At 39.2% G+C, this 15,261-nt stretch overlaps 1 protein-coding gene across 3 annotated transcripts in view; it reads right to left on the reverse strand.

Annotated features, from left to right (window-relative positions):
* slc12a4 (solute carrier family 12 member 4) overlaps positions 1-15,261 on the reverse strand; it is a 176,449-nt gene that overhangs the window by 67,324 nt on the left and 93,864 nt on the right. For all 3 annotated transcript variants that reach the window (XM_078544240.1, XM_078544239.1, XM_078544241.1), the window contains 5 exons: positions 14,088-14,219; positions 9,949-10,095; positions 7,094-7,148; positions 6,567-6,697; positions 4,317-4,558 (listed from right to left, as the gene is read on the reverse strand). In XM_078544240.1, coding sequence (XP_078400366.1) covers positions 4,317-4,558; positions 6,567-6,697; positions 7,094-7,148; positions 9,949-10,086 — 566 coding nt within the window. In that variant the 5' untranslated portion in view covers positions 10,087-10,095; positions 14,088-14,219. The remainder of the gene's footprint in view (positions 1-4,316; positions 4,559-6,566; positions 6,698-7,093; positions 7,149-9,948; positions 10,096-14,087; positions 14,220-15,261) is intronic.

Genomic DNA, 15,261 nt, shown 5'->3' on the forward strand with positions numbered 1-15,261 from the left:
TGGGATATGAGCACCACTGGCAAGGCCAAGATTTAATGTCCATCCATAATTGCCTCTGAGAAGATAGTGATGGGGTGCCTTCTTGACAACTGAAATAGCTTGCTAGGTTAGTTCAGCGGGAGTTTAGAATCCATATATAGCTATGGATCAACAGTCACATGTAGATCAGATCTGGATAAGGATAGCAAAATTCCTTTCCTAAAGGACATCAGTGAACCAGTAGTTTTTTTTACATTATCTGATAGTCAGGATTTATTCAACTATTTTTAAATTCCCCAGCTGTTGTGGTGGAATTTGATCTCATGTTTCTAGATCATTAGCCCAGCCCTCTCAATTTCTAGTCAAGTAACATAACCACTATTCCACTGTTTCCAATTCCACTGCCTTCATCTATCCTCTCTGTTACTTCATTAAAGAACGCAATCAAGTTAGTCAAATATTTGCCTTTAATAAATCTGTTGCGACTTTCATTTAAAAACCGATAAACACATGCAACTTCATCAAAATAAAAACTGTGCACACAGCAAATATTCTGCTACAAATTTAGTCTCACAACCCAAGAATGATAATTAAATTGAATTAGGCAAGTCAAGTCGCACCTGTAACTAGTCCCTAATAGTATGGATGAATATTGTTAGAAATTAGCTATATACCTTGTATATATGTATGTGTGTATTGGGGTAGTGTTTGAAGTTCATTGCTACTGGAAATCGCTCCAGTTTCACTGTACGGAAACCAGGCTAGAGCAATAATTATTCTTAGATAAAGTTGGTTAGTTTGAACAAAGAGACAAATTTGGAAAAGATAACAAGTGACATGAAGCAGTGTTAGACTTTTAATTTAATTTATCTTGCTGAAGTACGTATATTAGGTAGTGACTTGAAGAGATATTAATGTGTATAATGGTTTTGGAAATTATTTTTTAAAATAGAATTGTAGTAGGGCGTGTGTCTTAATTGGATTAAAGTCAGCTAGTCTGGGTACTTTGGTCTATGGAAAGAAGTAGGTTTGAAATGGTAATTAGATAAACATGGGGGAGAATTTTCTCCCCGTCAGGCAGGCTGGGCAGGAGCGGGCGTGCAGCCGATCATTTTACATGGGCTGGCCAATTATCTGTGCGGGCGGGGGGGAGAGGGAGAGTCGGGGCCTGCGCTCTTTCGCACATGTGTGCGAAAGAGTGCAGAAATCTCCTTGAGCACGGAGCTGCCTCAGGAAGATTAATTTGTGAAAAATTGAAGAAAAAAATTTGAAAAATTATTCAGACATGTCCCCTCATGTGACAGTGTCGCATGAGCTGGGACATGTCTATGAATTTTAATTAATAAAATTTTTTATTAAAGTTTTTAAATTCTTCATGAAACCTCATCCCGCCCGTGGATGAGGTTCCATGAAAAATGCGAAGGCCGCCTGGGCTCTTCGCCTGCCCGCCAACCTTAAGGTTGGTCGGGCAGCCCTGACAAGTGCTTCAATTAGTTGATAAATGGCCTCAATAAGCCTTTGACAGTTCGGCGGGCGTGCAGCCGACTCCGGTGTACGCCCGCCGAACTGAAGATCGGGAATGACGTGTGGTGACGTCGGGACGCACGTCCGATGTTACCACGTGTCATTTTATGCGTCAGTGTGCAGGGCCCGCACCAACCAGAAGGTTCTGCCCATGGAGAAGTTTCGAAACATAGGCCAGGGTTTTCCCCTCGGCGATTTGGGGGCGGGGCTCACTGGCCGAGGGGAAAATGACATGGGATGACATCGGGAGGAACCCCCGACGTCATCTCGGTCCCTTTAAATTTTTAGGAAGGCAGGCGGACAGCGAAATCAGCTGTCCACCCGCCGACCTGTCAATGGCCAATTGAGGCCATTGACAGGCTAATTAAGATAATTAAAGACCTGCCCGTCCAAGCTTAAGGCTGGTGGGCAGGCCAGGAGCTCCAGCGGGCTACAGATTATTCATGAAACTTCATCCACTGGCGGGATGAAGTTTCATGTCCGTTTTTTAAAAATGTAATAAACTTTATGTGTTTCTTATTAACATGTCCCATCTCATGTGACATTGTCACATAAGGAGGACATGTTAATAATTTTAATATTTCTCTATTTTTTGACTTTTCTTACCTGTCAGCAAACTCCCTGAGACAGCACTTTGCATCAGGGAGCAGTGCGCTCTTTCGCACACATGCACGAAAGAGCGCACTTTGACAGATGGGGAATCCCTCCACCCGCCCCCCCCCCCACACAGGAAGCGCATAGCGCTTCCTGTTGGGAAGACCACTAGGCGGGCCTTAATTGGCCCACCCACTCAAAATGGCAGCGGGCCCCGTTTCGGTGGCTGTGCGCCCGCCGCTGAGTCGGTGGGGCCCGCCCGCCATCCGAGGGCAAAATTCTGCCCATGAGTATCAAGGGAACAATTTGCATTTTAAATAAACTATTCGAAAGAATGGGTGAAATCTTGCACCTAGCTGGGAGATGCCAAGCAATGTGTTTATATTACTAATAAAATTCGTGGGATGAAAATGTTATTGTTAGAAGATGTGGCGTTAAAAGCCAAGGATACAATGGAAAATTTACATTCAAAGGGAGAGCTAGGTATAAACAGAAAGGAGTGTGTGTGTGTAAGGCAGAGGCATTTAAGATCTAACCAGCCTGTAAGCCTACAACTGTGTCTGCAAAGAAACCAAATTTCAAGGAACCTCATTTTGAATTTGTAAGGTCAAATGTGCTTTGCCTGGTGTCTGTTTAAAGTCTATGGGTTATTTATTGCCTTGGTGGCTGTTTACCTGGGAGTGATTAATTTGGGGATTTGTTTAAAAGTTATTATGGTTGTAGATTGTAGACATGTGTATATGTTTAATTTGTTGTTAAATTAATAAATGTTTAATTTAGTTTTATATAAAAAACCTTTTGAGGCTCGGCAGTCTAATTCCTGAATTCAGAGCTGCATCTCAAACATACCAATTGAAAATATAGGTTATGACAGCTGTTCAAGTTTCCCTCTGGGATTTAAACAACTCAGCCATTATACTGCTATGACACAGTAGTTGGTACGAGGGAATACTAGATGTGACTGCAGTGAACAATATCCCTCATCAGGCTGGCAAACCAGGCTAAGAATAGCTGCACTGAATGTCCATTGTGAATTACTTGTTAGCAGGTCTCACAAGCAGTCTTATTCACATATCATTGATAGTTCGAAGAATGAAACCTTTTGGAGAGTTAGTGTGGTACCAGAAATGGAATGTTATGGGAGAATAGAAATAGTATGGGGCAACAGTTTTAGAGGTGATAATGAAGAGATGACATAAAAATGACCAGATATGACCAAAATGTTTGTGAACGGCCTAAGGGGTTAATAGTATGTAGATTGACAAAGTTTAACCCAAAGTTCAGACAAAGAACTTGATGCCAGATAGAATACTTTGAAATAAAGTAAATCTTTAGAGGATGAAAAAGCCTTGTCAATAATCCTTCCAGGCATCCACCCTTGAAAAGGGTATAAAATTTTGGGAAGGTTGGTTGAGTGGGCAGTGGAGGAGGGCTCTGAAGGAAGACTCCAGTTAACTAATCCTGAGGGTTCCAGAAGCTGAGAAGACCTGAGCAATGAGGAAAGCTGTTCATGTACGCCAGCCATTTGGACGGGTACTCACTACTTGTCACGGCCCTATGCTTTTGCTGTATAACTAGTAATGTTATATCCAGTTTTAAACTTATTAAAAGCTCAACGTGCTACTATATGGGTTGGTTGCACTTGAATCCTAATTGATTGATTGGGTAGTGATAACCAAGTTTAACTAGGGTATCTTTCAAGAGTAAAACTTTCACAATATGCAATATTAAACTACTACTTTTAATTTTGACTGATTTACTTAAACAAAAAAAATGAAATGATGCTTGACAATAATGCCAGGTTATTAAAAACAGACATCGTGACAGTGCTTCGATAGGCTTCCGGCGACCTTAATACCATCATATTCAAAGAAACATGATGATACTTTAGCAAGAGTGTTTTGTCAATATTCAACATTGAGCTATTTACTGCAGTTTTTACCTGGTACTTCTAATACTAGAAAGACTCCACTTATCCTTACAAATAATCTTTCTCGAATTACTAAAAATCTGCATCAGATGCAGTTATGCTAATTGTAGTACAAATTGCTGCAGGGTGCATAGTTTCATGTTTTAATTTCACAAGTATATGTAAAAAATGTTCTTACTGTAGCAATTAAGTATATGCATATTAAATAACATTTCACAGCTATAAAACTTATAAATTACATCTAACATTTCAAATCAAAATAATGACCAACAGCAATTTTATTACTTACTTAAATTCTGGAGGATGAACGGCTGATTTGATAACCCCCACATAAATGGACAAGATGGATAGTATCACACAGACCAAAAATAAAGAGGCAAACTTATTAACATATTTGACGCCTATGAAAACAACCAGACACATCAAAGTGAGGAAAATTGTCCCATAGATTCTCATACTGTTAAGCATAGCACTGGTTTCTTCATGTGGTTCATATGTGGTAAATATAGCTGCTGCAGGAACCATGTAGGCCTGCAAAACAAAGTGAACCAGTTGAATTAAGACAAATAGTATGCAGACAATAGAATAAAACAAATAAAGTAAAAACTAAATATATTGAACAATTTATAGGTTAAGATGGGAAATTGGACTTGCATCTACTACCAGCAAAGAACAGGTTACATCACAGAAAAATTCCCAGGAAATCAGTGGGCAGTATAGGGAGAACTGAGGTTTGTTACTGACATCTGTTTCTTTTCCTTCACAGAATGCAGATTTTCAGTGCATGGTGAAGAGGAAAATCTACCCTCAGGTACTTCCTAAATATCTGGACCTACCAATTATAAAAAAAGGAATCCACTAGTGTAGATGGGAACAGCATTGGTTATTCTAACTTCCAGTTTCATGCTGGCAGAAACAGGGAGCAACAGACAGCAATACAGGTAGCTACCACAGCATTTACAAGGTAGACTCCAGGGAACTGTGACCTCTGAGCAGAACAACAGAATTAACTCGATATATCCAAGTAAATTTCAATACAAAAGAATCAGAGACACCAATTCTCGATCAAAACTTCTACATAGTGAAATTTGACACATAAAACTATATAGTTAACCTTGGTGGGGACAATTGTTATCCTGTTCTCTTCTCTCAGGTAGGGGAATGGAGGTTTTATTTTACCAGTCTCTATTCCTTGTCCCTCTTCCTAGACAGCGGGTTTTCCATGGAAGAAGAGGAGGAAAGTCTGCCCTTAGGCATTGCCTATGTTTTTGAAGTTGCCTGCTTTAAAAATACCTTCCAGTAACACAGATAGGAATAGTAACTGCACTAGTCTCCAACCATCAATCCCCTCCACCCAACCACATAGCTGAGATAAATGCAACACTGCCTGAGTTTAATCTGGAACACAAGTGATCATTCTTAAAGTACGAGTTTAGACAGTGAATATTCTCAGCTATCCTCCAGCCAAGAAGGACATCGAAGTTGTGCTCAATCTGATCATATCCAAAATGCACTAACACACGATGTCAACAGGAGTGCTGGGTAAGATCCTCAAATACTTCCCTCCATTGAGGCTAGCTTTAGTAACCAAATGGTCTGAGCTTAACTACTGTTTTTACAATACTTGATATCCCTCCTGAGAAGCAGTGTCACAGGAATTCTCTGTTATTCTCTACACCCAAAAAAAATTGCACTGATGAGATCTGCTGAGACCAGTCAGTGCTGTCAGTTAACAACAGCTTTTAATTAGAAGTCTAATACTATACAAAAAATATGGTCAGAAAAAGTAATTCTGTTGTGAGAATTCTGAGTTGAACTATTTTCATGTCTAATTAAACTGATAAAATGTGATTACTAGGAAGTGTTGAAGGAATGTCACATTATCAGATGTGTCGTTATTCGAACGAGTTATTAAACCTATGTCCTGTTCCCAAGAGATTCAAGTGAAGGACATACTCAGAGCACTATGCAAAGAGCATTTAATTCTGGTATTTTAACCAATATTGTTCCCCCAATTTACACCAAAAACAGATTAACTGGTCATTTGTCATGTTGCTTTTTGTAAGACCCCGATAGAAAAAAATGTCTGCAGGATATATGATTCCATAACAACAGTTATTACACTTGAAGGCAGCTCACTGACAATGAAGCATTCAGGCATTTCTGAAAGCACAAATAAGCTGGTGTTTAAATAGAAGTCTTATTTTAACTAAGGCCACTGAACATTTATAGCTTAAAGAGTTGCGCACATAACCTATCATGCCAGAAATATATTGATCTTTACAAAAATAACTTCACTGACATTTCAACTTCAAATATTCAGAAAAATCCAACAATGGGAATGTTGAACTAAACTTAACATTATCCTGACAACACTGATCAGAGCTGGGCTAATTTATATCGCATATCTTAAATGCAGAATAAAAGCAGTATTATCATACATTGTGTATTCTTTTTTCATAGAATGGCATCTTTAGGTTTATTAGCATGGCAATTTAAAAAAAAACCTTCAAAGGCTTATCAAAACAACAACACTCACCAGTAGAATTTCAATGGCACCAAGTATATACATAGCTCCAGCAAAAGTCGTTCCAAGATAAAAACATAGGCCCACAGCACCCCCAAACTCTGGACCAAGGGACCTTGAGATCATGAAGTAAGAGCCTCCAGCTGCAAAAATGATGCACAAAGGGGGAAAAAAAATATTATTACAGGGATCAGGTGAAGGGGAAGAATTCTAAAAGATGGATCCTAGATTGAATGAAACAATAAGTTTCATAGTCATATATTCTCTTACAGTCTTTATGTCTACATAAAATTCCTATTAAAATAGTCTCAGGAATAACCACTACAGGAGATAATGCAAAACTCTGCTAATTTTTAAATATCTATTTTCATTAAAATAAGGGGATGCATGTCAAAGTGAATGGTACACACGTGGTTAGAATAAATTCTAGTTTCTCTCTACACAGCATGCTTCGAAAGTAACTACCTCAAAAATTAAAACCATGCACTGCAAGTGTAGACCTTTTTTTCAGCAATATACTTTTCAAAACAAGTTCAAACCTGGTACAACTCCATTTGTTGCTATAGCACTCATTGAAATGGCTGTCAACATTGTCTGAAAAACATAAGATCTAAACTTTAAAACATGTCTTTTCAGGTATTTCATTCAGAACTCAACTTGTAAAAAAGTTCACCCACAATGTTAAACTCTTATTTGAAAATGTTATTTGAGCTATGTATTCAGGAGCCAGCACTTGCAGCATTAAGCAATTCCCAGCTTTACCAGCTGAGGGCACAAAATAATTGTTACTGTGAAGCTTAAAATCCCAAGTTTTCCACTTAAAAATATTAATGACGGTATTCTATGGATTTAACTGCTCTGTCATTGATTTCAAATGTCGAGAAGGTCAAGTTCACTAAGATGTTAGATGGAGCTATTGAACAGACAGCCAGTTCAGAAAAGCTGAACGTAGTATTCCCAGCAACTTCAAATCACCAAACCAAAAGCCTAACTTGGTAATCCCAGTCCATAGTCAGGGCAAAAAGGAAATCCTGCATCAAAAAGGGAAAAAATCCAGCATCACAAACTGTGGAACATGCAGTAACTAGCTGGTATCATATTCAACATCAGCTAGTTATTGTGCATTCAAGCACTGGCACTTTAAATACAGGCAGTGCAAGAATCCTTTCATATGTGCTGATCAGGGAAGTTATTATAACTAGACCAGCAAAAGCCTTATATGACTGGTGCTCAATTCGATTGGATTCTGAGGGGCCAGAAGTGAATCAGTCTTTCCCTTAAGTAGTAGTGGTACCCAGAGATTGAAGGCTTGAAACCATCCTCTGCTATTTACATTCTTAGGTTTCAGCCAAGGTTCAGTTGGTAGCACAACCAGAAGGTTGTGGCTTCAAGTTCCACTCCAGAGACTTGAGCACAAAAATCAACGCTGACACTCCAGTGCAGCATTGAAGGTGTGCTGCACTGTCGGGGGTTCCCTCTTTCAGATGAGGCCTTAAACAGAGGTCATGTCTGCTCCCTCAGGTGGATGTAAAAGATCCCATGGCACTATTTCGAAGAAAAAAAAGGGAAGTTAATGCTGAGTGCCCTGGTCAATATTTATCCCTCAAATCAACATCACAAAAACACTCATTGCATTTCATATCACATTGCTGTTTGTGCACAAACTGGCTGCTGCATTTCCTAGATAGATTACAACACTTCAAAAGTACTTCATTAGCTGTAAAGTGCTTTGGGACGTCCTGTGGTCGTGAAAGATAGCTAATAAATGCAAGTCTTCCAGATTTGATGGTGCAAATATGGTGAGCTGATTCAATTGGATGTAGGTCCCATGAATCAAGCTCAAGTACACAAGTAGTTACGACAGATTAAACAGTACACTGAGACAGCAAAGGTAATGAAATTGGTGAGGGTCACAGTGAAATTTGAGTGAGAAGATACTGAAATAGTTTGTCTACTTGGAATAGGTGGTATTTAGGCAAATTATATGGGTATGTTTATTGGTGAATAAGCAGCTTTAAAAATCTTTGCATGCAAGTGGTGTGCATTAAACCAGACCAAATCCAGCAAATGGATTTATGGCAAAAGAATTAGGATTCTAGAAGAGTTTACATTTAACCAAGAGATGCACTTAAGTGAACTCCATTGTACTTGTTAACTGTGTTCTTTTATGTTCATCTTTTTGTCTGATGAGGAAAGGCTGCTCCAGTTAATCTCGGTTGAATGCTGAAATAGAGGGGCATCTCATGTGGAATAATGGAGAACCAAAATTGTATGAAGGAACCAGAAATATTAAAAATGCAGTTTTATGTTGGTGCTAATTTAATTCAGATCAAGAGTGGTGTCCTTGTACAAACTTCTTGCATTTCAATTGTTTGCACATTTCATGGATTTCTGCTGCTAGAATAAGGAAACTGGGTTTTAACAAACACAGGAAACCAACACAATGACATCAACCACCCATACAGAATTATGCAACCTGGTTATTACAGATATCCATAGGACTGGTCCTATTGGCTAATACATAAACAGCTGCTCTATGCAAAATCATGATAAAAATAAGGCCAGTTAATTACTTTAGTGGCACTTAGTTACGTACTTGGCCTTTGAATTGTCATCAAAATCTGAATATATATTTTGAGAGAATAACACTTAAACGTTAAGGAAAGTTCAGGAAGAAGGAGACACTCAAGTGTCCTTGGCAACAGTGGTATTATAAGTGAGCAATTCAATTTCTTTGAGAAGAGAATCCCAACAAATTACTTGAGAACGCACTACAATCACAGGAAACTAAAATGTTCACATTTTATCTCCCATTCTCTAACCTAGAGATACTGAGTTCAGGCACGAGAGGTATTCCGCAAGATCACGTAATTCAGTACAGATCGGGCTCAATCTTGAGAACTGCCGAGACTATATAGCTTTGTTCTAAAACAGGTGTCACACATACAAATACTTAAAGGCACTGAACAGCTTTGTAATTTGTGACTCAAACCATTAAATAGAACTAAAAACATGAACCAGGCCGTTCTTATTACAGTTTTCCAGTACTAAAATTATGGATACCTTTAGGGCTTTAACATAATAAAATAGCATTAAAATATATAGAAAAATATCCGGAATGATTAACACTGCAGGCATCCCGAATGAATGATGATCATAATATATCGGTTATATCCTAAAATAGTAAATAAACATTTTTTTGGAAATTGGCTAGGAATAATTACAGCTCCTGGTAAATTACAAGCACAGCTTGCTGGCATGTGCAGAGGGAAGTACACAATAATTTACTTTTATGTTAAATGGAAGTGAGGAATTTAAGGTAATTTAGTTTTAACAACATTCAGTATAGTCCTGGACAAGCCATTCTAATACAGCATGAACACCTGGCACTTACGCAGCAGCAACACATGAAGACCATACAGAAAGATTGCAAGACCCCTGCAATTCCAACAAGCCATGTCAAACGTAGAAAAAGAATCACTCCAAAGATATTCTGTAGGCAGGGTAAGTACACTCCCATCAGGGTTCCCATACTGGGAGACTAAGGAGAGAGAAAAAGCGATTATAGTTCAAAATAATTTGAAATCACAAAACTGTACATTTTAATGATTGTTTACTTGTTAATTTTTATGACTTACATCAATTTTATTGAGCGATCGAAAAAGACTTGTATTCATATAACACCTTTTACAGCTTCAGGACATCCTAAAGCGCTTGGGAACTGCCAAATACTTAAAAAATGTAGTCACTATTGTTGTATTTGTTAGTAAATTAAAACAAAAGCAGTTGTGTGCACCTGCATATATTTTATACTTTCTATTTGATTTGTTCAACAGACTGGAATTCCACATCAATTCTTGCTGTACCGCAATTGAGCTTGGCTGTGCTAATGCATACATGTGAATGGACCAAGTATAGGAGCAGCATATGAAGGAGAAATAGTTAAAACAAGAATTATCACCAATGTATGCAACAGCTTTGTTTAAAATTACCTGTTCTTTTTTATTTCTTGTGTTGACATTATTCTGGGCATATCAGAGAAAATCGGAGTTACTCAATACAAAAGGAAAAGGGAAATTTTTTTAAAATGACTAATGGTGCTACCATGAGCCCAAGCTGTTCCCACTGCTTCTTACAATTGTCATCCTGGAGCTGTCCTTCACTCCACATACAATCTCAAGCATTTTTTCTTTACTTTCACTTATTTCTGAAAGATGACAGGTCAAATATCATATAGCTTCCACCAAAGGCTTCTGGCAATGTCAGAACTGATTAGCCAATGGTCTGCTTACTCAACTTCAGATACATCAAACCACCTCTGATCCAGGATATATTGAAGATACCTAGTCTTTCCCATGACTGCTGAATATGCAGTTATTTGGGCAGTGAGTGGTCTCCATGACTTGATTACTTTTGCTGCATTGCCCAGCAGCATGAAATTATTCCTAACAAGCCCAGTCTCTTCCTCCACCCCCCCAAGAAATACTGAGTATAGCCTAGCCAGCTTGAAGATTTCTAGCCAACAGGTAGTGAGCCAGTGGTTAAAAAATACATTTCATAGGCATAGAGATTATGGATCAAAGTTTAGCTGTCTTACGATAATAAAAGTTTGGAGCACACCCATTTTAACTGATAATAAACTCTCAGTGCTTAGACATCTCTGTCAGGACTTCCCAGAGTGCACTTCCATTCTGTCAAATCAAGATATGCCTACTTAGGAGAAAGATGGAGTCACATTTTTGGTGACAGAAAGATTGAACTGAACGACTAGCCCCAATGATTGTAATCGCTACAGAACAACCTACATATGCTAAAAGCAAAACACAGCAGATGCTGGAAATCCAAAATAAAAACAGAAAATGCTGGAAAAACTCAGGTCTGACAGCATATGTGGAGAGAGAAGCAGTTAATGCTTCGAGTCTGTATGGCCCTTCTTCAGAGCTAAAGGGAAGTAGAAATGTGATGAAATTAATGCTGTTTAAGTGGGGCGGAGCAGGTGAAGCTGGATAGAAGGCCAGCAATAGATGGGGGCTAAGGAGAGAATGACAAAGGTGTCATAGACAAAAGGAGTGTTAATGGTAGTGGTAAGGGCTAAAGGAGGTGCTGCTAGTGGCATTAAGGTTAGAAAGCAGAATGTGTTAATAGCAGAACAAGGATAAGCACTCTGTGAAAGAACAACATGGAACAAGTAACAGGTGGCCCGTGTGGGGGTGGGGTTGGGGCAGTGGTTGGGGAAAAAGGATGGAAAAAGGGGATAAAAAAAGAGGATAAAACAATGAATAAATGAATAACAATGAAAATAAGTGGATTAAAAAGTATATTTTTTTTTAAAAAGGGGGATTAAAAAAGGGGTGAAGATAGGGGAGAGAGTTCATGGTCTGAAGTTGTTGAATTCAATGTTAAGTCCTGAAGGCTATAAAGTGCCTAATTGGAAGATAAGGTGCTGTTCCTTCAGTTTGCGTTGGGCTTCACTGGAACATTGCAGCAGGTCAAGGACGGATATGTGGACATGAGAGCAGGATGGTGTGTTGAAATGACAAGCAACAGGAGGGTCTGGGTCATTCTTGTAGACTGGCCGAAGCAGTCACCCAGTCTATGTTTGGTCTCTCCAATGTAAAGGAGACTGCATTGGGAGCAGTGAATGCAGTAGGCCAAATTGGAGGAGGTGCAAGTGAAGCGTTGCTTCACCTGAAAGGAGTGTTTGGGCCCTTGGGCGGTGAAGAGGGAGGTGGTAAAGGGGCAGGTGCTGCACCTTCTGCGGTTGCATGGAAGGTGCCGTGGGAAGGGGATGAGGTGTTGGGAGTGATGGAGGAGTGGACCAGGGTGTCCCAGAGGGAATGGTCCCTACGGAATGCCAATGGGGGGAAGATGTGTTTGGTGGTGGCATCATGCTGGAGTTGACAGAAATGGCGGAGGACGATCCTTTGATTGTGGAGGCTGGTGGGGAGAAAAGTGAGGACAAGGTGGACCCTATCATGGTTCTGGGAGGGAGGGGAAGGTGTGAGGGGCAGAGGTCAGACACGGTTGGGTGGGAAATCTCGGTTAAGGAAGACGGAAAACATGTCAGAAGTGCTGTTTTGGAAAGTGGCATCATCGGAACAGATGCGATGGAAGCAAAGGAACTGAGGGAATGGGATGGAGTCCTTACAGGAAGCAGGATGTGAGGAGCTGTAGAAGTTGGTGGGCTTGTAATGAATATTGGTGGATGGTCTATTGCCAGAAATGAGGTCAAGGAAAGGAAGGGACTGTCAGAGATGGACCATGAGAAGGTGATAGACGGGTGGAAACTAGAAGCAAAATTGATAAATTTTTCCATTTTCAGACAAGAGCAAGAAGCGGCACCAAAACAGTCATCGATGTACTGAAAAAGAGTTGTGGGAGGGGCCCAGAGGAGGACTGGAACAAGGAATGTTCCACATACTCCATAAAACTAAATATGCTCCTTAGTGTAAGCAGTGATCAAGTGAGCTACTAGCAGCATGATGCAACCAAGCAGAATACAGTTCATAAAGCTGTTACAGATCATGGTCAAAGCTTACACATAATAGAAGTCCATCAGCTCCACACAAGAGCTGATAATTGTTTTATTGTGTTTCATTACAGTAAAGCCATTTACTACATATAGTAATTTCCTTGTCAAAAATAGTGAACACTTCTAATACTGGACTTCATTTATTCCCAGCTAGAGGCAGGATCTTCCCCTTAACTCCATTAATTTCTAGGTGGGATTCTGGCGGAGAATTGGGCAGGGATCACAGCATGGCATTTCCATCTATTTTTATGTCCATCTGATTTCTTACCAATAATGAATATGCCCACCTATATATGGATGAACTTTTTCAAGTCAACTTCAGGTGACAGTGGCACATTATAAATTTTCTGTCACTGGATATCTGATGTTCCAAGGCATCAAACATTTCTATAGTAGTGAGGGAAGGAGGGTTTTTTTTTCTTAAAATGTACAAAGCCTGCAGGGCAACTGATTACACGGGCCTGAGCACTAGATTTTAGAAACAATTTTAAGATTTAGTTTCCCTAGTAGCATGGAGACTGTTCTTAATGCTATCCTAAGGCCACTAAGGCTTACTGCACCAAATCTTGTTGATGGACTTGATAGCAGAGGATGAAGAGTCTATCAATAAAACAAGTAAACAACGCTAAACCTTGTGTTGAGTGAATGTCCCACTGGACAAAGCTGTGCTCAATTCTGACACAGAGTTAGATCCAAAATAAATTAACAAATTCGGACAGAAACAAAGGGCAGCACGCTTAACGTTTCTTAATTATCATACTGTGTGCTGTACAAACACTGTAGGCAACATCTGTAATGCTGAAGAACATTAAAAAATAACCTGTGTGTTCTTGTCAAGTAACACTATGAAACATGTTTTCAACCAGTAATTCAGCTCGTTCCTAGCATATTATGGCAGAAATCTCAAGCTCAAAGACTGGTTGCAATGTTCATATTTAAAATACTTCAGTAAAAAGGATTAAAGCCAACAAAATAACCTTGATGGAAGTATCATTTATTACCTTGGGTGGTCTTTTCCTGGAAATTTCTGCACTTTCCGCTTCCTCATGTTCCTTTGCTCCCTGAGTAATGTTTGTGTAATTAGCCAATCTGCTAAGGAGAGATGACACCTTTGGTCGAATGTCCAGTTCTTCCTGCAGAAGATTTAGACCATGGGTATTTGAACTACAATAAAACCCAGGGCATAAATTGCACCCTCTCAAATACATTTTTAAACAATTTACAAAACTGTGAGCAGAGCAGTGGGGTGGATGATTTTCTAAATTACTGCAGCAATGCTGTGTTATTTTCTGGGCCTGATTTTTAGGTTGGTGCAGTCTACATTCATTATTTTTTTTCCACACTTTCTAATGATTCCCTGATGGTAGATAAACTACACTGGTGTGAAATTAGCTTAAATCTTTATAGTTAATACACAAAATCAAACACCAGGTATAACATCAAAATTTCTCACATTACGTTATCAGATTCAACTACCTCCTTCATTATAAAAATAGTGCTCCTTCATATAAAAAAAATCCTGCTCTCTGTGATTGAATTGTTTGCTGGCTAACATTTCAGTTACTGCAATCATTAAGAGAATAGTCAGAACACCAATCGTGGTTCATTGCAGAAGATTTATAGGATGCTATTAGAATAATAACCAAAGAAATGACCAGTTGTTCCCTCACTATTGGACATCAAGGAAAAAAAAGTTTTCTAGTTACGGATAGAGTCTTATAATTTTGGCAGTATGCACTTATTGCAAGGGAGTCAGATCAGATTACAACCGAATAGTGCTAGGACATTAAGAAAAAAGTACAGCTTCCAAAGACAATATGGAATCACCCAAAGTTTTTCTTAAGTCTCTGAGAATTAAGAGTAAAAAACATTCTGATGGGTGGGCCAGGGACCTTGGGATGCATGTGTGTAGACCTTTGAAGGTGACAGGTCATTGAGAGTGTAATTAACAAAACATATGGGATCTTAGGTTTCATATATAGAGGTATTGAGGACAGTTTTGCTGAACCTTTATAAAGCTCTGGTTAGGCCACAACTAATATACAGAATCAGAGAATTGTTACAGTGCAGAAGGAGGTGTTCGGTCTGTTGTACAGGTTAGAGTATTGGTCTAGTTAGCTCTGGGCACTATATTTTAGGAAGGATGTGAAGGTCCTTGAAAGGACGAAGAGACGA

Source organism: Cetorhinus maximus, chromosome 6 (assembly GCF_964194155.1).
Source record: "Cetorhinus maximus chromosome 6, sCetMax3.hap1.1, whole genome shotgun sequence".
In the NCBI taxonomy this organism is placed as follows: domain Eukaryota; kingdom Metazoa; phylum Chordata; class Chondrichthyes; order Lamniformes; family Cetorhinidae; genus Cetorhinus; species Cetorhinus maximus.